General features: G+C 40.1%; 1 protein-coding gene across 5 annotated transcripts in view; it reads right to left on the bottom strand.

Moving 5' to 3' along the window:
- Positions 1 to 1,655: 1,655 nt before the first annotated feature.
- LOC127350817 (gamma-aminobutyric acid receptor subunit pi) overlaps positions 1,656 to 25,401 on the bottom strand; it is a 48,524-nt gene continuing 24,778 nt past the window's right edge. For 2 of the 5 annotated variants that reach the window (XM_051377849.1, XM_051377842.1), the window contains exons 3-10: positions 17,277 to 17,389; positions 15,251 to 15,318; positions 13,631 to 13,848; positions 11,047 to 11,129; positions 7,124 to 7,261; positions 6,754 to 6,906; positions 5,679 to 5,869; positions 1,656 to 5,439 (exon numbers count right to left, since the gene is read on the bottom strand). In XM_051377849.1, coding sequence (XP_051233809.1) covers positions 5,074 to 5,439; positions 5,679 to 5,869; positions 6,754 to 6,906; positions 7,124 to 7,261; positions 11,047 to 11,129; positions 13,631 to 13,848; positions 15,251 to 15,318; positions 17,277 to 17,389 — 1,330 coding nt within the window. In that variant the 3' untranslated portion in view covers positions 1,656 to 5,073. Of the gene's footprint in view, positions 5,440 to 5,678; positions 5,870 to 6,753; positions 6,907 to 7,123; positions 7,262 to 11,046; positions 11,130 to 13,630; positions 13,849 to 15,250; positions 15,319 to 17,276; positions 17,390 to 17,481; positions 17,556 to 17,673; positions 17,846 to 25,401 lie in introns of those variants that run through there. The other 3 variants (XM_051377866.1, XM_051377871.1, XM_051377858.1) reach the window with 3 other exon arrangements.

The following is a 25,401-nucleotide window of genomic DNA, read 5'->3' as shown; positions in this document are numbered from 1 at the left end:
TCACATTATTGCATTCAATTTAATAATTCATGCAGACACAATATACAAAATGCATTTTAATACACATTTCTTCAGTAGCCTCTGCTCAAAGAACTACTCTTAACATTTTATGTTTGATTTTCATAATTAAATTCTCCAAAGGGTTCATGGCGTCTTCCAAAATACCTAAAATGCAATTCTGCATGTCACTTATGTCTTCACTTATAATAACTGTGATTATCTTTTGGGTTGATTAAAAATGTGACACTAATTTGACTGCTTTAAAAATTGATGTGTTTTGTTTCAAAACCCAGGTGAATGCAGAAATGTTGAAAGCTGAGTTGTGCTGCTTTCTTGTGGCCTTATCTGGGTTTGGCTGGGAACACAGCACAGTAGAGCAGACATTTTTATTGCACATTCAGCCTTACTGATTGGAGTGACCAAATACAGTAGAGATTAGAATTGGCTTCAAAAAGAGCTAAAAGTGGGTGTGCAATAAATGTGAAAATTAGATAAATGTGGGCCAGTGAAAATTTTTACAGGCTTGAAATCCAAATCTCTGCTGAAAGGAGCTACCTTTGTGATATATTAGAACTGCTGGCTAAAAAGGAATACACATTAATGTTTGATGTTGCTTACTGTGCATAGCCAGCAGGTAGAAACAAGTGTCTAATAAGGGTTTGTTGGAAGCATCTGGTGGATGACTGAAGGGTTGGATAAGGTAACCTCTGTGGAAGAGCTTTGGCCTGAGAGTGGTTGCAAATGTTTTTATTTTATGATGAAATATTACATGTTATTATTATTGCAGTAGATCAGGTGTTACAGTTGTGTCAGTTGCACATTTATAGAGAATTTGAGGACTGCAGGGGTAACGCGCTACAGAGACTGAGAGGGGATGATCAAAAACCTAAAGCCTGACTGACCATCAGACGGTCCATTTATGATCAAAGCTGAACATGAAATATTTGCAATGGAGAGTACTTGAGAGGGTCAAAACCTGCACCTTTGATATTTGCCATGTCCCACTGATGATCTCTTTTGAAAGGGATTTTTGATTGATTCAGCTGAGGTTCAGGATTTAGGATTATGAAGACTGGAAACATGAGAGCACCATTATTAATTCCATTCCCCTTTTCAACTTTGAGGCAACAAAAGTATTGACTAAGGTTATATTGTCAAACTGTCTGACATTCATAATGAAGGCTCCTGGTTATCCAGAGAAGAAGAACTTTAGTTACTCAACTTAGACACGTCTGGGTAATGAAGTCATTTAGAAAATTGGTTGTTTTTTTCTTCCACTTGGAACCTCCAAAGAGTAAAGTAACCCAAGTGCATCTTTAAAGGAAAGTCATTCTGTGTGTGTATATGTGTGTGTATGTACAGTGTGATGATCTCAGAGAGTCCTCTCACTTTGTATTCTGCTGACTCAGAGCTAAGGGAGCTGAAGGGAATTAAGACTCACATCATGCAGTCCCACAGGGACACTGCTGCCCTAGCATCTGCGACACACAAACACACACATTTGCATGTCTGCAGGACAGCTGGTCTAATCCACTGTACTTGTAATTTAAGTTTTGGAAAATGACCAAGATTTAAAAACTGCTTTGTTGTCCTTATAAACAAATGGCACAGCTCCAGTATTGTAAGAAGTATGTATAAAGAGTGTCAACAATACACACATTAAACCTTTTATTGCTATCATTCATATTCATACACCAAATAAACATGCATAGTGTTACTAGTTATTTACAGGTTAAGCAATCTGATGCCTATATTAACGTGGTACTACAGTATATAAATACAATTCACATGAAGATGTCCTAGGAGCTGTGAGGGTGGTAGCCAACGTCACCTTGAGGCATTATTTGACACGTCCCACAACAGGAAAGAAAGGGCAGTCCAACGGTAGCCATTTTCCATCTTTCTGTTGCCCAATGTTGCTGAAAAGTTGCTCCAAATACGTCCTGGCAATGCCTAGAATGTTCTGCTTCATACCTTTGTTTCTGCAATGTATTCTCACCTTCCTTGGATATTTGTCACTATCCAAAATGCTGTCCATTCACAGCAACCCAGCACTCATAATGTAGTTGCAACCATGGAGCCATAGGACAACTGATACTCTTGAACCATGTGTAAGGTTGACTTCATCACTGGGTGACAAAATGTTCAAATTTTGCATCCACACTGTTGTGGTTCTTTGGCTCCATATTGGCATTCATTTCTTGTACTATAAACTGAGAAGATAACTATCAAAACTACAACTGTGGTGCTATATTGTATAAAACCTGACCGTCCGTGTTTTATCACATTAACCTTCTCAGTGGGTCAGCGGTCACTGACGTCCACGGAGCAGCTCAGTCGGAGGCAGACGAACACTGTCACTGATCACTCATCCTTTTAAAGAGTGAGGTTCAAATAACTGAAAATGAGAACAGAAGGTTGAACATCTTCACTTCTGGACCCAGATGAGACCCCAAATCAAAGTTGCATCATTAACAATGAAAATGCAGGTCTCATCCTTACAATAGCCTCAGCTGAGCAATGTATGATGACTCTTCTCCATCATATTAAACCAAAACAAAATGAAGCAAAGCAGAAGAAACAAAGATACAATAGATAACCATGCAGGAAGACCGGAAACAAAAGTAAGTCCTACTTTTCTATTATCATCAGGCAAGGAGAGGAATCAAACAGCTTGGTAGCTGATGACATATTCAAAAATAGAGTAAAACATGAGAGGCAGCGCAGCTAAAATATGAACATAAACAGTTTAAAAGGCAATTAAATATAGATAGATATTGACAATTTAGCTTGCCGTAATGTTCAATACACATCGAATGGTAGTTCTTAAAAATGGAATGTAATGACTTAGAGTATGTCACAGCAATATTGAATACAGCAATTAATAAACATGCATCTCTGTTGTTGAACTGAATCCTGTTTTCTATCTGAAATGTGTCATGTTCATCTGCTCATTGACTGCATGCTGTTTCAGAATTATCCTAACAAACATAATATTACCATTTGAAAATGCCCTTAATATCTCCTAGTTAAGGAACTAAAGGGAAACCAGGAAGAGTAAAATCAAACTGGAATCTTTGGTTCATTGGTTAACATCACTGATAGCAAACATACTGTATCACCTGAACTGAAACACAAAAAAACACTGTGGGGAGAGGTGTAGCCTATCCAAGAGATTTTTTCCATTCGGATAATGCAGAGATGATGACATCCTGTTGAAATAGTTTGGCCATTTCATTTGTATTCAAATCACTCTACAATGTCTAACACATCTAGGTTTGACTACTGCTGTATGTATTTCAAAAGCATAGTGAAAAACACTACCAGTAGCTAAGAAAGAAAAATGATTTCATACCTATCTCTTTAGGTGTTGCTATCCTCCACACCATTATATTGCATTATACTCACGCAGTTAGTATGGAGACCCAAAGTGTACAATATTAAATACATAAACTGAACGTAATTAAATAAATAATCAGATAATTAAATAGAGTAAAGTAAGTAAAGTGAAATAATTGTATAAATTATAAAAAAACAAATTTGTCATTCCAGTTCCAACAGTTCAGTCACATGCTTCACACTGCAGGCTCAGCTTGCTAGTTAGCTAGTATGTAAGAAAGAAAGAAAGAAAGAAAGAAAGAAAGAAAGAAAGAAAAAAAACGTTTTGCTCTTGTGTGTCTGTGTGTCTTTCTCTAAGGAACATCGTTAGAACCATTTAAATCTGATTTAGCCTACTAGCAATGGTAACACTGGCTCAGTAGTTTGATACCAGGTAACATAAATTGCAATTGTTGAGTCCTGCTAAAAGTAATGAAATACAATTTTATTATTCATATTTCATCAGTTATTATATTGTTTTACATATTTCCCTCTATTCAATTGTGATTATTTATTACAAAAGGCATGTATGCCATATAACTTCTTATTTTGTACAGTTTGTAGTTTAATAGTGTTTCACAGGCTGCCTTGTTGCCTTGAAATTGCAGAACAGATTTGTGTGATGACTAGTGTCATAATACGGTTCATTGTGGCTAGATTTCCAGAATACAACTGAAAGAATGAAAGGCCACTACATTGATAGTGTCAATGAAAGAAATAAATGCAGGCACAGAGAGACAGCGCTGCTCAGTGAATTAAAAATAGCTCACAGAAGGACATAGAAGAGAGATTTCAACAGCGAGGGGACGTGATCGCCCTTGGAAAACTTTATAGTTTTTAGCACAGCCTCCTTTTTGAGTTAGTTTTTCAGCTCGCCCATCTCTCTTTTTCATCCCTCTTCTCACATCTATTATTTTCCTATTTCACTCTAAATGTTGTACCTGCGGGCAGAAATGGAAAATGAAGTTTGTAAAGTGTCAATGATCAATCCATCACAACAGAGAATCAAAGTGGAACGGGCATTTGCTCTCCCTCAGCAACGCTAGCAAATTCTGCTTTAAAGCCTTAAATTACAGCTCCATCTTCTCCGTGTCAGACAGTAACAGCCTGTACGGTGATGCACTTAAAATGAATATACTACAGCGAAAAGTATTAAGACTGCCCATTTTTTTCTTTGTAAGCAATGTACTTTTAATCTCAAGGTGTATTATAATTGATCAAATCTCATCTTAGTCAGTGTCAGGTGGACCTGTTTTGTTTTTGTGTCTTCATTGGGCAGTGACTAAGGCAAACAGGAAATGGGGGGAGAGAGACATGCAACAAAGGTCAAAAGATGGAATCAGTCTGGCGATGCTGCAGCTATGTGGCGTGCACTGTAATCACTCGGCAAACAAGGTGCTCTGTGGTGACCGTGTTTTTAACAAAACCAGCTTCATAAAATTTAAAGCGACTCAAATCAACTACACATTGATATTTAAAAATGGAGCTGTAATCATAAGCATTACTTTTCCCCAAAATCAACCCTATATGAGTATGCTACAACGCTTATGAATCCAAATGTAGAAATTTTCCACACTCATCTCAAAACACACCTAAATAACACTTACTGTACATACATACGGTAAAATACACCTTTTGTCTACATACACTCTCTGTCTTGCACTCTCTGGGACAAATGCTGCACTCAAGCGAATGCTAAAAGTACAGATAATACGTCCAGTAGAGCAGGTTAACCATGACAAAAGAGAGGGGGAAGGTGACTCTGGAGTAGTTGTCTATGTGGTGGGGGTTCTCCACGTGACAGCAATATATGTAGCTGAGCACTTTGCGAATGGTGGCCAGAACAGTGAGGCACCGGTTGGTGGGCTCCGGAGGCGACGCCTCAGGCTTAGGCTCACTGCCCGAGGGGCTGGACGGGTTGACAGTGAGTTCTAGGGAGGTGGGAGCTGGGGTAGGAGTTGCTGCTGGCTCCTTGCGTCTCTTGACCCTGTTAGCATGACTGGAGATGGTGGTGACGATGCCGTTCATTTCGTCATCGAACTCGTGCATGTGGTGGGTGTACTGCAGGAGAGCGGGAGCCAGAGGAAGAATGAGTTTTGGATGCAAACAAAATCATGACACAACTAAATCTGAGAGCACGTAGCACTTGTTCAACTCACCCCCAAGTGGTCATGATGACATGTTGATGATGACGACGATGACAATGACCACCATCATGAGGACAATGACTACAATGACCACAACAACAGCAATAATGACCACAACAACGGACAATAAAACAGTATCCAGGGGGGTCTCACCATCAGCATGTGCGCATCGGCGTGAGTGAGGGTGCAGAAGTGGGCCACGGCGTACTCAATGAGCGCTCCAAAGATAAAGCTGAAGCAGATTCCCAAGTAAACATCAATGGCCTTAATGAAGCAGTTGGCATTGGGCAGTGACGTCCGGGCTCCCATCATCAGAGTGGTCATGGTCAGCACTGTGGTCACTCCTGCCACAAAAAAAAACAACACCAGTCAACTACAGATTCTTTGATCAACCCCTAAACCCCGGCTTCATATGGAACGCTACATGAACACACAATTTTCTGCCAAAGTTAGAACAGTTTTGTTTTGAGGGATTTCTATCTGTGCTGTTTTTGACTCCGCTCTTTTCACTAGTTTTTAAAGGACGTGCTTACCTGCAGGGAAAAAGAGAAAGAGGAAAAAAAGGCAGACAGAAAGCGGACTGATGCAATTTCAAGGTGAGCACCAATACCCTGTATTATTCAAACAACAACTGCATAACAATACCGTTGGCAGCATGTCACGTATTGAAGTTCATTATTTCAGAGTTTGTGTGGGGTGAAAAAAAAGAAGCATATCGCTAGCTGTTGTACAAGAAAATAATACGACCTGGATTTTCTCATATTCTCATATGCCCTGTATCCTTACATATGAGACAAAGGTTCAAATTTAACTGACAGACAATAACATAAAGAAAAAGATCAGCAACAACACAAGAAACAGGCAGCAGAGATCATCTGCACATACACACTGTGTTCTCAAAGCCCCCTGCAGTGGTTGTGGATCTAATTCAACACAACATCTATGTTCTGATGTTCCCACAAGATAACACCAGTGTCACAGATGCTCTCTTCAACCCCCAGCCCTCTAAAATCAAACCCAAACCAACATTTGTGCTGACTAAAGGAGGGTATCTTATTTCTGTGTATCTACTGATGACTGAAATACGTTAAAATCTTTATCTCATAACAATATACCTACAATGCTGCCCCATGACCTGGACTAAGCCTGGTACAATGTGAAAGTAAATGAAAATTGCTCACATTTTCACATTTGAGTGAAAAAAAAAAGAGACTGTGTTGCCCCATACCTATACAGATACGTGCTGGAACGGAGGACAGGGAGATCCAGAAGGAAACCCATGAGAGGACAACAAGCAGGCTGGAGGGAACGTAAGTCTCTAGGATGAAGTAGAGAATGCTTCTCTTCAGCTCAAAGTGGAAGACCAGCTTTGGGTAATTGCCTTTGGGAAAAGGGACACAAGGCTGTCAGTGTACTTGAGAACACATGTGGTGCCAATCACAAATCCTACATATAATGACTTTAACTTTACAATATTTAACAATGCTGCACTGCTGTTGAAACATTCAGCCCAGTTGTGTTATTTGTATGCAGAATGAAGGGACCGGGTTGAAACAGCCCTGGCAGTAACATTAAGCGATTTTTACGGTCAGTGTTACCAGTTTCATAAACGGCCTCTGAGACAGATGTGTAATGGTCCTCCACTGTGTACTGAGCCAGCTGTAGAGTGTCTAAACCACTGACAGACTCATTTCCTCTGGTCCAGTAGAACATGACATCATTGACGTTGTAACCCCCTGCAAAAGAGATTAAAATTACTTTCTTACAGAAAAATAGCTTAAAGCTGCATTAATCCATATTTTTATATTAACAATGAATCAAACAGGTGTGTAATGTGAAATGTGTTGCTCGCCCACAAAGAATTATCACCCCAGTCGTTAGTTCCCCTCAGCTCTATGCAAAGGCAATCACTACATTACCTACCTAGCACCTAACAGTAGAAGTTAGTGACTACCTGAACATAGTGGAGCAGTTACAGTCAGATATGTGCCATAGTCATTCACTTTACTCATTGATGTTCACTATAAAACTTGATAAGATGACGATATGTTATTGTTGTAGATAAAACAATACAGTTATATTTTCTTCTCCTGGAAGAGTTTCAGTGCTTATGCAGGTGAAAATATGACAAGCACATTACATATTAGCCTATTAAAGCTCCTCGAATTCTTACTTATCGTGATGATGATGATTATATTGAATTGTAACATTAGAAGTTTACTAAACCCAAAAGTTCCTATGGAGGGAACAGCTTGGAATCTTAATTTGCTGAAGCTATGCTAAAGTCTGATCCTCTTATGGTTGAGTTGTTTGGGATTGCAACCCATAGTGGGTGGTAAATTCCCTCTGATGTTAAATAACAGCACAAGAGAAACATTTGGCAAGAACCAAAGGGAATGTAGAAAAAAAAACACCTTTGAAAAACAAGTTTAAGACGTCATGTTACCCCCCGAGAAGCAAATGGGTAAGGTCTACACAGTTCAGCACTCCACTATATATGACGTTAAAACAACACATGAATTTGACATAGTATGTAACTACAACAACCCGACTTTGAAATACAACGTTAATGTTTCATGTATGTAATTACGGTCAGAGTGGAAACACAATATTCTCCCATTATTCACTCTAACACAGTGCGACAGAGAGGAATTACTAATGGGAATGCATTTATGGAGTTCACTCACTTCTTTATAAGGGTAGCAAAAAAGTCTTGATGAAGAGCTTAACTCTTGCCTCATACCAGAACAGACTAATCATGCATATTGCACTGGGCCCTAGGGAGCCTTGATAACCCAAATAAAACTTGGAATAAGACGGCGTGCAAAATGAATATGGTCAAAGATGCCACGGCTAAGTCTGGTAGTGCTTTTGATAGTACTGTGCAACTAGAATAATATCACTTAATAAGAACTGGTGTGGCTCTCATGATCAAATTTGTTGAGGACAAAAAGGTGTGATTAAAAAGGCAGAAGCTCTTAGGTGTATTTTCCTAATTTATCTGCAGAGGGAGCAAGAGAATAAGAAAAGAAAGAGGAAGTGCAGTTGGCTGAAGCTGAGATAGATTCTTCTTTCCTCTAGTGCAAATGAAATGTTCATTAATTTGCTGTTGCTATCCCCATTTAAACCCATATAGAGTCATGTATTATTGACCAGGGTGAGCCATGATGCTGCGAGCAAAGTCCCCTAATGAAGGACAGTGGTGACTTTGATGCTGAAAGGTCCTGTAAATTCACTGTTTTCTCTCTCATTGTAATTATCTTACAAGAAGAACTCATTATTTTCCTGACCTAGAGCCCTGACATTACACAAATGGATAGTGACATGCTGTGCAATAGCTTGGAAAGAGTACCAAAGGGGGTACATTCAACCTTCCAGTGCCCTGTGGCCCCTTGAAAACAAGTAGCCACATCCACAATCAAAGAGCCACCACCAAAAGTAAAATTCAAGCAAAAGATCACAAAAGACTGCAACTATCTTCTCACTCTCTCTGCTGTCAGAACACACTAAATATTTCACCGCAATCCCGATCCAAATGCCCCAACCCTCTCACAACGACGCTCTTTTTAAACCTTCATCCTGTGCAGAGGATCCACTTTTGGCACCGCATTAAAAGAAATAAATCCTTGAATATACATCTTCATAAAGAGATGGAGAGACAGAGCAAGAGGGAGATAGAGACTGAAGGAGAGGAGGAAAGGAGAGCGAGAGAGAAACAGAGAAGAAAACAGCAGAGATAGAGCAGCAGGTTGAGAGTGAGAGATTGCAAGAGAGGCTGGAAGAGAGAGGCAGACAGAGAGAAAAGAAATGTAGATATTTAGCCTGGAATTATTGAAGCAGCGGAGGAAGGATCCATCATCCTCTCTGTTACCTAACTTTAACCTCAAGATGTCTTTTTGTCTGCTAAGTGGGACTGGAGCTGCCGTTAAATGTTTTAGTTGGCACTGAGGTCCTGGTGGGCTTCTGGCAGGGATCAGACTTAGCTTAGCCGGGCTGGCTGTCATTTAATAGCATGAAGCAAAAGCAAGCTGGAAAGCAAAGGAGGCAGATGAGCGAGGGAGGATGAGAGAGGAGGGGGGCCCCCACTTTTTCTTCCTTCCATCTCTTGCAAAGCCAAAAAATCCATCTTGTCATGTTATTTAATCTTAATAACAATTCGCTTTAATTATAAACATGCTGCCACCATGTTTCAACGCGAAAGCATTGAAAATGTGCCAAAAGTAGGCAAATGACTCCACTTATGTCATGAAATTTCAGAACTCTCAAGTGAACAATGTTCCGAGGCTACTGGGAAGTCTGCATTCATAAGATATCAATATGAGTTTAAAGGATTTGTAAAATTAGGCGGGCTTGGTATCAGGCACAGGGCCGACTATGAAATATGGTGCTCATAGGCTTGTGAGAAAACATAAAAGCATATTTGGTCTGAAAGACTAGTTCAACATTTTTGGAAATACACTTCTTGGAGACAGATGAGAAGATTGATATCACTCTGACACCTGTGCATTAAAAGATCCATGTGGACTGCTGTTATAAACAAAAGTAAATGTACATATGTTTGGTTTCTCACCAGAACTCATGGTGTGTAGCGCTGTCTGCAGTTCCTTTCAAATTAAATACAAATCATGTAGTGTTTACGTGCATGTTTGTTTGCCAGCTGTCTTTGTTGTCCCTGCCTTTTTTTCCTTTCCTTTTCTTCGTGTATTACTGCCACTAACGTATGCATGTGCATCCTCATGTGTGACAGAAATGAGGGCCCACTCATGAAAATAAATTTTCCATAGTGCGACTAGAGGTCAGTAATTCCACAGGGACCCTTTAACTATGGCGCTGGAGCCAGGAGATTATTAGCTTAGTTTAGCAAAGCAGGGAAACAGCTTGGTGCTCTGTCCCAGCACCTAAAGTTCACTAATTAACATGTATCTTCTTAGTTTTATACGTACAGAAATCTTAATTCTTGTCGTCATTGTGAGGTTGCCTGATCTCAAGATCTCAAGGAAAACTTTCTATTTTTCCATTTATTTGTATGGATTAAACAGACAAGATGCAGCGCATTAGTTAGTGAGATTTCAAAGATGTTAGTGTTCACCCCTGCTTTAAATGTAAGTGCTAAGCTAAGCTAATGTACTCCTGCCTCCTGCCTCAATCTTTTCATCTTACTCTTACTCTTAACAGCATACTTTCCAGTGTGTTGAACTATTCCTTTAAGGGGTAGACACTGGAAGTTACCCTCCGCCTTCATCTTCGTTTTCACAACAGTCATTTATGACAGACAACATACACAGGAGAATACGCCATCATGACCAGAATTGCCCCTGCATTTCTGTCTGCTGTGTGACACAAGCAGTCTTACACACACACAGGCACATACACACTTCAGTTTAGAAGATGAGAGAAAGTGATCTGTTTGATCTTTAGGTTTGATCAGATTCACTTGACATCACGCCCACCCACCAACTCACTGCCACAGCTTCAAGCTGCACAGTTCTGATTTTCTTTATCAAGTATGAAGTGTCCTTACAGCTCTCCAGTTGTAGCGTGCAGGTCTGCTTGTCCATGGGATATTTGGTCAGATCCATGTTGCAAGCCACAGTGGTGGTAATCCTAAAAAAAAAAAATGTCATTATTGTTGGGGAATTCAGTGAAAGAGAACACCTACAGTACAGTTAATGCTATTGTTTGCAGTAGATTCTAGCTCAGTGGTTTCAACTCATGCCAGGTGTTTATTTAAACTAACAATAGAGCAGCTCTGTGAATTATTCCCCTGCTCTCTGGTTGAAGTTGTGCTGATGCGAGGAAGCAGCTGGCTTGGTTATATATGAAATGCATGAATTGAGCCCTCATGGCACATAGAGATCACTTGTAAAGGAGTCTTTGCGTTGCTGTCATGCTGTAAATCTGGGCCAGTATGTATGAGAATCTCTCACATTATAAATTTGGTCTTAAGGGCTTAAGAATGATGCAATTTCGGTCTTAGAATTAAAGTGACATGCATAATACGCTGCTTAGTGTTGCTCACGTGTTAATGTGAAATACAAGAATTCTGGTTAGTCTGAAGGCCATGAATGAAAAACACAATAAATATATATATATATAGTATACACATGAAATAACAAATGAAAATAATTCAAAATATATAAGTAACTCTTCTATAAAACAAAATTAGATCAGCTCCTGTACAGTATTTTGGAAGAAGAGAAACAATTTCAGATTTGAAGTATTTGATTTACATATAAACATTTTTGCGATCACCACAGATTTATTTAAAGGGCAACTATATCTTACTTCAACTCAATTTTTATGAAATAACGATAGGGGAGACATAGTATCTTCTATAAGCTGTCCTCTGGTAAGCATCAATACATTGAGTCATAGAAATGTTTGCTACAGATAATGACCAATTACAGGATGTGCAGAAGTGCTGATGATTGATGTGATGCAGCTTTGTCTGGCCTTCTATTGGCTATAGACCTAATTGTCTATATTTCATAACACTTCGCTGCAGTCAGCTCTTAAAGAATCTCAGTTACTTTTCTTCATACAAAGCTTTAAATTCCTAGATTCATTTTTACTCATTAAAGTTCAGAACCATTAAGACTTCTAATTTTGCAGAGGTTTCATACATACTGGCTCTGGTGTTAATTCACAATCAATGTAAGGACATTTTGTGTTGAAATTAAATATTATGAATATTGCTTACATTTCTGTACACCAATAAGCTGTGGCACGATGTCTTATTAAATGGGAAAATGGAGGTGGCTACCAGAAAAGGGGGCAGTTTACCATGCACCTGACTGCAACAATTTGTACAAGCCTTTCTCTAGTCTGTACTGAAACCTGGATTTCTGACTTCATTACATATTCCATTAAAAATATAAAGTGAATCCTCCTACACCATAAAAAGTAGCATGCAGTAATTCTAATTGAATCTACCCTCTTAACTGCTGAACCTTTGGCTCCAATCACCTCAGTGCTTTCTCATGTCTTCCCCCTGGCGCAGCATTGAAACATTTACCACAGCTGTCCTTTTCCTTCAACACCTCACATTTCTCACTCCACTCTGTCATTTTTCACAGGCCCAATTCCCCGAGGTGGCTATCCCTCTCCTCACTATCTTTTCTGGCTTGTTCTGCTCCCACTAGTCCTGCTCTCTGACTGTGAAGCGCTACCCTCTTCTGCATCTCCCTCTGTCAGGGTAAAGCCCATAAACTGTGCAGTTCTCTGTATGGAGGTAAAGGCCCATGAAGACTAGGGCATGCACACCCACGCATTCAGAACAACATAAATCAACAAATGGAGTCACACTGTACATAACAATGTCACGCACTTGTTAAAAATGGACAAGTGTGTGGAGACATGATTAACTGTGAGGCCAGACTGAACTGAGCCTCAATATCCAACCTATACTATAACACCCACCCCCCTCTGATAGTTAGAAAGTAGCCACTAGAACAGTGAGAATGTCTCCCATGTGACGATTTTTTTTCTCTTTCATTGTGTAACCAGAACATGTGTGGCCATGACAAAGCTGTACACATGACAAGAAGTTCAGAAACACTGAGATGAAGGAAGATAAGCTTCCAGTGAGCGGAGTCAAATCAGGACGACGGACAGCTCTTATACAATCCAAACACAGGCAGAGGTTAAGGCACGTGACTTAGACAGTAGGATGTGTAAATCCCATCATCACAGGCTTAAAAGAGCTGAACAAATTCACTTACATCTATAACCTGTCTGCTTGGCCTAATATCTAATCAAAAAGCCGAGGCACGTTTTAGAGGCTTGCCAAAGAGCTTGTCAGATGGAAAGCCTGTGCACACAGAGCAATAAATGCTGCAAAGATGCTAACAGGACTTGTGTTGCTTTGATAGCCCATAGCTCATTTTATTGACAGATCACATGCTCCTGTACTCGTACAATCCAATACCCGAGTAATAGAATTGACACAACTCTCTGCTTTGCAATCACATTATCTCAAATTCAACCCACGCTTCCTCCCTCAGCCAATTTCTTCCCCATTCCCTGGCCTACTTTTCATTGTCTGTTGGAGCAGAAAAAAACAAACACAACAACCAACAAAGCAACATGCTTGTTCGTTATTCCACCTCAGCGCGTAGAGGACGGTCCCGTTGGGGAAGATACGGATCAGCCTGTTCTCCACGGTGATGTCATGCAGGAAGGACTTCTTGGAGTCAACGATAAAGGTGTCGGGGACCCAGAGCAGCTCCACCAGCCGTCCGTCAAGGCTCAGGCTCTTATTGCCCTCGAACACCAAGCGCTCGTCCGTCCAGCGCTGACGGAGGAATATGGTGGCGGTGTAGTCCTGCAGGATTTGAACTCAGAGGTCACAACACAGCAAATGGACTGTCTTAACAAGCATGTCAATAACATGCTGACAAAAAAAGTGACATTTTTTGCAAACCAGGCTTCTCCTGTGTGCTTGTGTTTCATTAGTCAGCTTGTGGCTTTTTTATGCATTGTTGGGTATTGATGGCGGCAGGTCCCTAAGCCCCTTCTGTGCCTGAAGCAACAGTAATCCACAATTTTGCTTCATGTCAGCAAGTTTGCTCTGGTTTTTAGGACACTGAGCATGTTTTGTGCAGGACATCCATTCTAAGAGTACTGATGTTACATCATGTGTGGCTACGTAATCTATTTCTTATTATGTGGCAACGAGCTGCGAGTGCAATGTCCTAGCCAAGCATGTTGAGCCCCACAACAATGAACCGTCCCAGTGGAACGCCAGCCTTCTGTCCACTCTTTAAGTGAGGCTTACCCATGAATTGACCGTTGCATCTCGCTGTCAATCAACATGTGTGTAGTCCTTTTACCTCTGGACCAAATAAGCTATCATGCTTTGTTGTGACCGCTCCTTGTGTTTTGTTATGGTGAAAAGGTTTGGTTGTGTCTCCTGTGTCATTAAATTATTATATGGCTGCAAATGTTCTTTTTATCGATTGATCGGCTAATTATTTTCTTTTGTGGTCTTTAAAATGTCAGAAAACATTGAAAAGTGCCCATCACAATTTCTCAGAGCCAAAGTTGACCTCTTCAGATTGTTTGTTTTGTGCAACCAACAGTCCAAAACACAAAGATAGCTGAGTGTCATAGAATACAAAGAGAGCCGGCAAATATTCACAATTGAGAGACTGGAAAAGTTATCATAAATGGTTGCTGGTTTTCTTCACTAATTGATTCGTTGAGTAATCATTTCAGCTCTAATTGATTATGATCCTATTGTAAATAATTCACATTGTAGGTGCTGACCCTTGACCAAAAGGGACAGTGACGTAAGTAAGCTGTAAGCTTTGAGTTTAGGTTTGTTGTTGCACTTGATCAATTTTGATCTGTGTTATTGGTTATGATACTGTTGTAAAGCCTATATATGCCTATATCTGCTGTCAGTTACACCAAAACCCTCACATATTTCACTGATTAGTCAATTACCTTTGACAACTTCAGAATTCAAACAGCCATGGTTATGTGAAAAAGAAAAAACAGTCTAACATACAGTCTAACATCCATATTCAAAACTAACATGAGAGTTTGAGAGAAAGATGAATGGAACGAGAGAAATGATTTGGCCTGGGATTGAAAGAGTTAAGTAAAGTTAACTGGGCATTACCCATTAACTGATTAACTGTAAGTTACACTTAATGACTTATGAGCTTTTGGGTTTATTGTTGAATTCCAGTAATCAGCAGGGCATAGAAATATTATCTTACCATGTTGATCTCTGAGATGGTGTCAATGCTGGCAATGTCCAGACTCATGCCCACCGTTACAGGACCATCTAGAAACAAAGACGAAAACAACAATAGTTACGCACTGCATAATGTCTACCATTTGAATATATGCATTAAGTGTGTGTCTGTGAGTGTTAATGCATACATGTGACTGAGTTATAAGACATAACAGGACATATTAAGGAGGCATATGGCTATAAGGTTGTATAATAAAGCACAGTGTTGTATAATGAAAGGTTATGAAAGGACAGCATATTTAAAAAGACCCCACATCGCTGGCACATCAACAGCTGCAGTCTGTCGAGTGTGAACCTCCTTGAGGGAATTAGTTCTCCCTGATTCACCATCAAACAGGGGTAACTTCACTGCTCTCCTATGTTTCATCGTCCCATTCTCCTTCTCTCTCGCTTATCAATCTTCATTTTATTTGAGATAAATGAGTCTGTTGTCATATTGCGGCTACTGTAAGTGCCATTGTGTGCCTACTGTACTGCAGGGGTGTGGGTAAGTCCTGCAAAGACATAAAATGTTACAAAAAATAAAAAAACATAAAATGACGACATTTTAGTTTAGTTTACTTTCAAGGAACAGCTGAACATTTTGGGAAATAGGCTTATTCACTTTCTGGTGGAGAGTTAAATGAAAAGATTGCTATAACTCTCATGTCTGTACAGCAAATAATGAAGGTACCACTAACAGCTGGTTAGTTTAGCTTAGGATAAAGTCTGGAACAGGGGGGAACAGCTGGTCTGGCTCTATCTGAAGGTAACAAAATCTGCCTACCAGCACCTCTGTTCACTAATTAACATATAATATCTTGGCCAAAGTGTTAAAACAAAACACTTTGGCCTGTTTGATGGTAGCTGGATTCTGTTACCTTTGGACAGAACCAGGGTAGCTGTTTCCCCTGCTCCCTGCTCCCTGCTAGCTTGATAAGCAGCCTACAGGCATAGAGTGCTTCTAATTTTTTCATCTAACTCTCGACAAGAAAGCGAATATGTTTATTACCCAAAAGATGAAACTAATCCTTAGGTTACTTGTGCATAGAACATAAGGAATACGTTTTGAGTAAGGGGGCACTCCCCTTCAGAAATGTAGTAATGCTACTGGCTGTGCCTGGGGCTGTCTGGCCAGAAGATGACATTGACAAGCAGCGAAAACCCGGAACCTTGCACCAAAATGTTGAAATATGTACTCTATGTGTGTCTGAGAAATGCCATGAAAACACACAGCACTGGAGAGGAGTTCATGATGACTGCATTAGAGGTGTCACATAAATAAAATAAATGCTAGTATGTGTGTGGGTGTGTGAATATGTGTGCTCAGGTTTACCAGGACTTTTACCATCAGTGTGTGCCAAACTTTGTGTTCCTGGGCGGGAAGACTAGTGATGACTCTGAATAGCATTCGTCTTGGTAAAATCCTACGTGTTATTACAGATCAAACGGCGAGTGAACAAACCATAATCCCATTGTGACAGATTCCCGGAGCCCAGAATAATAACGCTAGTGAGGGATTTGCGAGAAATGACATAACGTTGTTCCTCAGAAAGCGTACACTGAGATAGACTCTGTTTCTCTATTGCAAGTAAATTAGTCACCTGGAATCTAACTCACATCATATATGAGCAGCTCCGATCTTGGTTAAATCACAAAGAACATTATATTTTAGATTTATATAGATATTTGTATTTAAGTACATCATGCACCCTTCTACTGGCCTCATATCAGTGTTTTATTTTCTCCTGCATACATTTCCTTATTATAATTTCATTAGACCTAAAGTACTTATGGAGCAAACCAATTTCAAAGATACATTTTTACTTCATCTCATATAATAATATACATATGCAGTAAATTTAAATGTATATATGTCAGCGTATATTACTCAGAAGGGACACGCAAGCAGAAATTGTGATATGAACCCCTCTTGTTCTCTGTCAAACACACATTTCCCTTGAGTACTCTGTCATTTCAATGGCTGCATGTGTCTGCAGTTTCCTTACTGTCAAAGAAAGGCCTGAGGTACTTGTTGTATCCTTTCATCAGCCTCTGAATAGTGGGAGGCAGAATCTCTCCTTCTTTTACTTCTGCGTTGAGCATAGAATTCTCTAACAACCTGAGAGCAAAAAGATGGTGAAAGAAAGAGGTAAAGAGAAAAGAAACAGAAATAAGAATTATTTTTCGCGTCTCCTCCCGTTGTGCATTTACCAGGTGGCTTCCTCTTCACGACCACCTCACTATTCACACAATCCACAGGGTGCCGATTGAGTCCCACAGCAAATCTGACGAACCATGCCGGGTGGAAGAAAAAACGGGAGATTAAAATGGCAACATGGAACTGGAAAACGAAAAGAAACAGAATAGCAGAAGCAAAAATGCTTCTTTTAGTTATTAGATTACCTTGAATTGACTGGTTTCTGCATATTTTAAACCATCCATGTCTCCATTTTTTCCATTCACTTACGCTTTGAAAATTACTGTTTGCTTTCATGAGATTTTTTTTCCCCCCGTTGTTTCCGAATGCTATCCTTAAAGGCACATTGAAGTGTGGGAAGATGATTATATTGCTGGCAATTGCGGCAGGGGAAAAGAACACTCATTGCGCCTTTCCCCAGTGGTATGTGTGTTTGTGTATATTTCAGGCTCTAAATACAGAACGCCTGCTCTGTAGAGAGAAAGCCCCGGGGCACGTGCATGATGTAAGGGGGGGCTGTAGCAGACAGATCAGGCCATGTGCAGAGGCAGAAAACATTCATCTCCACATACTGGCAGAGTCCCCTCTGTCACTTGTACGCTGCTGTAGTCAAATGTATGACAAGGAGAGCAGGGATATAGAAGTGTGATGGCCTGCTTTTCTTATCACACATATCCACACATTCACAGGTCATTCATCACTAGGGTGCAGATGCTACGTGTTCTAAAGCTCCAGAATATTATTGGAGATTCATTTTAATATTATTATTGATGTCAACAAGTTAATCGACTTGGAGAAGTGAAGATAATTGGTAGTTTCTATCTCATCCGTTTGGTACTGTTTATGTTAGTGCGCTCTATAAACCCTATTGCTTTCCCGTCATGATGCGGAAAAGGAAAATCAACATCCTCTTTCTGTTTTATTAAGCAATCTCATTTTGTCGTAAAGCAAGCCAGTAGGTTTCCCACAATATCTGACCCTGTGAGACACGGTTTCTTTATTTCATCTTGTTTGTGTTAATTATAGAAACATCTCATATTAAAGAAACATCTCACATCTAGTATGTGAATGTAATTATTTATTTATGATAAAATGCTACATGTAACCTGTTTTAGCTTTGTTTACTGTATGAAGACACAGTCATTGCACTTTATGGAGCAAAGCCAGAGTCTAAAAAAAAGTTAACTCTGTGAGGCCGACTAAGGAACAGCTAAATGTTAATGATAGCATGGCGACTGGCTCACAATGTGAATGCTACCCGGTACAGCAATGTCTACCATGTTCTGCATCTTAGTTAAGTGTGTTGCCAGCATTCTAACATTTACAAATTAGCACTAAACACAAATTACAGGATGGGAATGTCATTAGCTTTGGAGGTATTCGGTAATAAACCAAAGCATTGGACCAGGTGATATATTAGCCTGATGGCTGTATAGTAGCTCTGGATGAAAAGTCCTGTTTCCCTGTAGACATTTTGACATGAAAAGGGTAAACACAGGTGTTACCGGATACTAATTGAGGTTTTTATTCCATTCAGGTCAAACAGAGTCAGGATGCATGTTGGCACACAGTTGCTACAATGGAACCTAATTAGTATCATTGGTTACACCTGTGTTTACTCCACTATTTCAAATCAAAATGGCTGCTTTGAAAAAGGTCTATTAGTAATCATCCTCTGGAGACCTTGATTATCTACGCCAAATTTCAAGTAAATGCATTTAATATTTGCTGACACATTTCACAAAAATGGGAATATATGCAAATGTGAATTTGTACATAGATTTTTATGAAAATAAATTCTGTATGTCCTGTCTTAATAATTAATGGAGGAAAATAGTGGTTTAAGTTATAATGAGGTTCAAATGGAGGTTGGAAAATGATTTAGAATGAATTGAATGTGTTTATCCTGAATAGTTCCAGGGAATGCTTTTTTCTGTATTATTCATAATATTTTTTTTTCATATTTAATTCCATGTCACTATGTGAATGTAAATTAATCTACATTTATGATGCATACAGGATTACCATAGGGAATAGATGTAGAGATGTTATGCAATGGCAACTCAGTATTTTAGTTACAGTTGATTTTTAAATGTAACAGCTCCTCCATAATGAACGCAGAGGGTGGGGGAAAAAAACAATTAAAAAAAATGTCAACCTGAATGTCTGTACCAATACTCATTCCAATCCATTCAACATTTGTGGAGATATTTCAATCTGGATCGAAGTGATGGATCAACCGACCCACAAGAGCAGAGAGAGATTCTGGGAGATTCTTGAGCAAAGAGTAAAAAAAAATACAGCAAAGATATCAATTATCATTTTTCACTTACATTTAAACTTCAGAAAACATGTTGCCTGGATCCATTTTGTTTTTAACAAGAGGGAGTCCATTTCCTTCCTAAAATCACTGTATTTTGTGTGTTCATAATTTGACCGAATTACACATTGACTAAGGAATACAGAAAGGTACAAAGGTGTATGAATAAAATGAAGAGCCATTGAAAAAATATATTGGAAGAATTTATGAAATCAGTTCACAGTGTCCAAATCCATCTATGAAAGAATCACTAGCACAGGCTGTTCTGCTGGTCAATCCACCACACGGCTTGAGAGAAACGCACAGAATAAGTCTTCTCCGAGAAACTCAAAACTTGTTTCACCTGACTGTGTCAAATCAGCTTAGACAGCGGGGTAACTCGCTCCCAGCGCACTGTTGCTATGCTGCATAAAGTCTCACTCACATGGCTTCTAGCCTGTTGTTTTAGCAGGCAACAGCCTTGGATGGGAAAGCCATGTTAGTGACGGTAGTGACAGCACACTGCCTCTGGCATACTGCATTATCAATCTGGGTCGCCCTGTGTGACCCTCGTTACATTCACAAATGGCTTTGCATCTGTTTAACTGTATGAATGGGTCCGTGTGTATTTCAAATTATGCCTCTGCAGGGACACAGAGGAGGAAAGCAGCAAAAAAACACATTGTGGGGGGCAATCTCATAAAACATGGACAAAAATGTCAGGTTAAAGAAAAGATTTTGAATTGATTTAAAAAAAAAAATAGAATTCAAGGCAAATACAGAATAGCACTTACTGATAGCGACAGAGCTATTCATCTTTGATGTTTGTCAGTGTTTTGCAGTCTGACAATGAAACACAGCTTCAGAATGTGTGCTAAAAGCCCCCAGCTCCTCTCAGTCTATCCATCTCTGTAAATCCCCAGACTCTAACTTCTGGCTGTCTAAACCTTCACCTGCAGACGTGGATGAGACCTCAGTTCTCCAACCTGCCAAACAGTCTCTATCCACTGAGCCCTGACAGTGAAAAAAAGAAAAAGCTAGATCCCCAAAAACCTCCCAGAATCACACAGGCTGCTAATATTAACAGCTCATCTCTGGAATTTATGTACAAGGCAACATGATCGTGAGCAAGCAGGATCAAGACAAGAGCATAGTAAAACTGTGTGACGCAGTGGCAACCACACATAAACTCACGCTATGCACGCACATGCATGCAAACACGCATACAGACACAAACAAACATCACTCATATTTATGTACTGTAGAGTCCCTCTCTCCCCAGATGAAAGCACCGTCTGCAGAGTGCACAGTTTCCCAGAATGCACACTGACAGACCCGACACACCTGCCCACCAGGCTGCCTATCATGAATAACAAGATGACATGTTGAATGCCCACAACTGAGATGAAGAGGGCCTCTGCCATGCAAAGTCACAAGCTATTGCTTGGTTTCATCAAACAAAACATAAATTTACATTTAACATTTTTTTCTTTTTTAATTAGTGTTGCTGCTTTATAACTGTTGTACATCAGCTGCCATGAACATTCAAAAACACACTGGCAAATATTATAGTATTATAGTTAGTGATAATGTGGTTTCATATGACTATTTTGTGTCTGCTGGTAGATCATGTAGATGTGGTACGAAGGCTCAGTGTCACCTTACACCTCACCATGTAAACGCACCAGCTGGATGTCCACCCACAAACACATGCAGGTTATACTTGGATACCCTGTAGGCGTGAAGGTGTTTTTCTGTCCATGAGTGTTAGCCCTGTGATGGACAGCCTGTCCAGAGCGTACCCTGTCTCTGACCCATTGTATACTGGGATGGACTCAAGCCCCCTCCCAACCTTGAACATATTTAAAATGAATGGATGGGTGGATAATTTTAAATTGCAAACACTACATTTGGCATTTATGATGCCGTAATGAGCCTCATGATTAAATGAATGATGACTGCAGGACTTAGTGGCATCTAGTGGTGAAGTTGCAGATTGCACCCAACTAAATATATGGCTCACCTTCAAAGTGAAAGAACACAAAAGGCCCTTTCTAGAGCCAGTATTTAGTTTGTCCATTCTGGGCTACTGTAGAAACATGGCGGTTTAACATGGTGGCTCATTCTAAGGTAACGAAAACACAGTTTTTGTTTTCAGGTGATTATAATGAAAACCTAAGCATATTATATTCCATTTCTGCCGACAGATCCTCCTGAACGTTACTTACTGTTCATAAACACTACATTTGCTGATGCATAGTCAGGGTCTAACCTCAGTGATTTCCACTTGGAAGTAGCAGGACATTTATCAGCATGTAAAAGCATATAAATGAGTTAGCATAAATAATAGGTAAGAAAGTTATCATAGTAAGAGCCTCCACCAGTAACTGCTCCCAGTGAGCAGTTTTTGACTGACAAGTGATCCCTTGGACACTTAGTGACACCAAAGAGATTGCAAACATTTCAAGAAATGCATCAGATTACCACTTCAACTACTAGCTCAACAGTTGGATGTCGACATGAGCAGCAGAGTTGTGTGACACCGGCTGATTTCTGAGGGCTTGATCTGTCATGGCACTTGAAGCAGCTACATTATCAGTGCAGACACATGACACTGTGGATCTAAACAACACCTTCCAGTGTGCTAATTGGCTAGTCCCAAGTGACTGCTTCTTAGCCCTCTGAACTTGGTGTGAAGGAAGTGCCAGCAGGGAGCAATGATCAGTCTGTCTCTTTTTGTCATGATCAGAATCTTCTGCTACTCTCAGTAATGAGCTCTTTGGTTTGCTTATTCTGCTCGCCTTCTCTCCGGTCTGAATCTTGTTCTTTCATTATTTGTCTCCTCGTCTCTCAGCTGTCCCTCCATCTCTTGCTCACAGTGGTAACAGTCAATGTCTGTTGCTTCTCTGCTCCATGATGAAGATACTTGGCCAAAATATTACACCCATCATATCTGCAAGCTATACAATACAAAACACTGTTGACACTTTACACAAAACGTTTAGTAGTCACCAATGAATAGGAAGAAATCCGAAACCAATTAATGAACTTGTAGTTCCTGAATAATGCTAAAGCAAGTACTGTGGAGAAGAGTAGTTCAGCAGTTTGGTTTAAGCTGTTTTATTTGCTTTCTTTTCAAGAGTTAGATGAGAAGATAAATACCGATCGTCTGTGCATTAATTATGGAGCCGCAGCCAGGTGATTAGCTTAGCTTAGCATAAAGACTGGAGGCAAGGGGAACCAGCTAAGTCAAAGTCCTCATAAATCTGTGGCTATGTAGGGCAATTATGCTGTGTAACACATGTACTAGTAAGTTGGTTAATTGTAGCTGTAGTGTAGCTGTGTTAGCTAATAATAGGATGTGAAAACTCCTTCCCTACTTCATGTAAATACTAATATGGATGTGAACTGCTTTCCTAATAAACATAATAAGAAAGAAATGATTAGCCCGTAATGTGCCAACTGCTTTAGAACTTTAAATAATCCATTGAATCTCCATGTAATCATTTGGCACAGTAGCAGGGGCAGAAAGTGAGAATTCACAACTGCAGACAGTAAGTTGCCCTTTTGACAAGAATAACAAGGCTGAGCTGCCTTATGGTTGCAGATCCCAGTGGATCAAGTGATACATACTGAATGGTAACAGCCCTGTTTTTAGCATTTCTGCTTATCATTAAAAAAAATGCATCACTTCCTCCTTCGGCATCTGTGTTTTGTATTTTGTTACATGTTGTAGTAGTCAACAAGAACACAGCAAGCAAAATGACCACAGACCATCCACACCCCATTGAAAAATTACCTGGTTCCACCACTGACAGCATTGTGAGGTTACTACTTTAAGAAAGTTAAACTGAGTGTACACACAGTGTATACAGAATATCTGTCCAGCAGCTGTGGTACAAAGTCTACTACCATAAGATGGCCTCCACTGTATGTCTCCACTGTACAGTCTATGACCTACAGGCTATGCTGATGTGTCTTGTGTTTTGATGTTGGATGCGTGGGTGGAGGAATAGCTTCAGACAGACTAATACAGGGGTGACAGGGTGGCTTGGAATGAAGGACCTAAACCCTGTGGGGGAATTTGCCTTTTCAGATCCTGTTCCATGACATAGCCTCCCCACAGACCCCGACCATCCCCCCTTCCCAATCTCCAATGCACACAAGGCATCAGTCCAGGCAGCACTTGCACATTTCACAACAGATTAATTCAGTTGAACATAACTACTACAGAGAGCTGAGTAACGCTCTCTGCGGACCCCCATCTCTCTCACCTTCTTCCATTCTTTCTCCCACTCAGTAGTACTTTCAACTCCAACCCGCTTCTCACTCTTCTTTCATTGATTCCTGTCATTCCTCGTTCCCCAAACTCCCTCAGCTGGCCTCCTCTCTACTGCTGAGAAATCCCTGCAGCCATTGGCATGTCACAATGCTTGAGACTCACAAAGGAGTACAACACGTGTGTTCTGTATACGCACAGGGAGCAATTTGATTGAATATTCCCCATTCAGGAGCATGTACAAATCAACCGAGAAGAGATTTGACGACCTCCACTATTATTTTTACTTCCCCCAAATGGTTCGCAAATACATTTTCATGAGATGAGTTTGCCTATTTTTCCCCAAAGACAACTAGTTATATAGACTCTATTACCATTAGTTTCCTTACTTATATCAATCAAATTAATAAAACAAAGCATTAATCACAGTTAATTTGTTAAATCGTAGAATTCCTCCTTGAGGGATTGGTTCCAATTATATGGGTCATGGGCATATGAAGATTAGTTATTCATCACACCTTATAAAATCAGGCAGGTCCTCGGTTGACCTTCAAAGTGAGAGAATCAAGCGTATTCATATTCAAATGACAACTAATGACATTTGTGTCATAATTCAGAGCCCCAGATCAAATGGTAAACCATAGAAATTGGTTCATTTTCTTTCTATACAGTGCTGAAATTACACCGCTTCACTGCATGGTTTCAAATACAGAATACCCTTGTGGCTTCCCTGGTACAGTAGGGTGCAAGTCAGAAGGCGCATCCATTGTCTAGTGACAGGCTGCTGGAGAAAACAGGTAAAACATACAGCATTAGCTCAATCTTCAAGGTGTGCTAGAAACGTTTGCTCCACACTGGATGTTTCGCCTGTCAAGTTGCATTAAATGTCTTCTCTTCTTCTTTTGCCGAGAATATTCATTTTTTGCCGCTGTGAAATGGGATTTGAGGGAAGTCGCTGCTGCTCTCATATACAGAGATTATTCTCTCGCTCATCAGGGACTTTCGAGGCTTCCTCAGACCCCTCAGCCACTCGTGCTCGGAGATGCGGAGGCAACCAGACACCACGAAAAAAAGTCCTCCTGAGTTCATGTCGCAGGCTTTTGTGGATAAAAGCAGCTGTTTCTCCCTTTCTTGCTATCCCAGGCAGCTCCCATAAGCCCCTCCACATAGGAGAATAGAACATTTACTGTCTTCATAAGCCTACTGAAGTCTGAATCTCATGAAAAATGTGAGCTGTGACATAAAAAACGTGTGACTTTATTTCAGGCAAATCTGCAAGATGTTATACGTACACTTTCATATGGTTCTGGCTACTTTAGTCTCATTTCTAGCCTCAGACCATAAAAACAAGAAGCC

Source organism: Dicentrarchus labrax, unplaced genomic scaffold, assembly GCF_905237075.1.
Source record: "Dicentrarchus labrax unplaced genomic scaffold, dlabrax2021, whole genome shotgun sequence".
NCBI classification, from domain to species: Eukaryota; Metazoa; Chordata; class Actinopteri; family Moronidae; genus Dicentrarchus; species Dicentrarchus labrax.
This window is presented reverse-complemented; position numbering and strand designations above follow the sequence as displayed.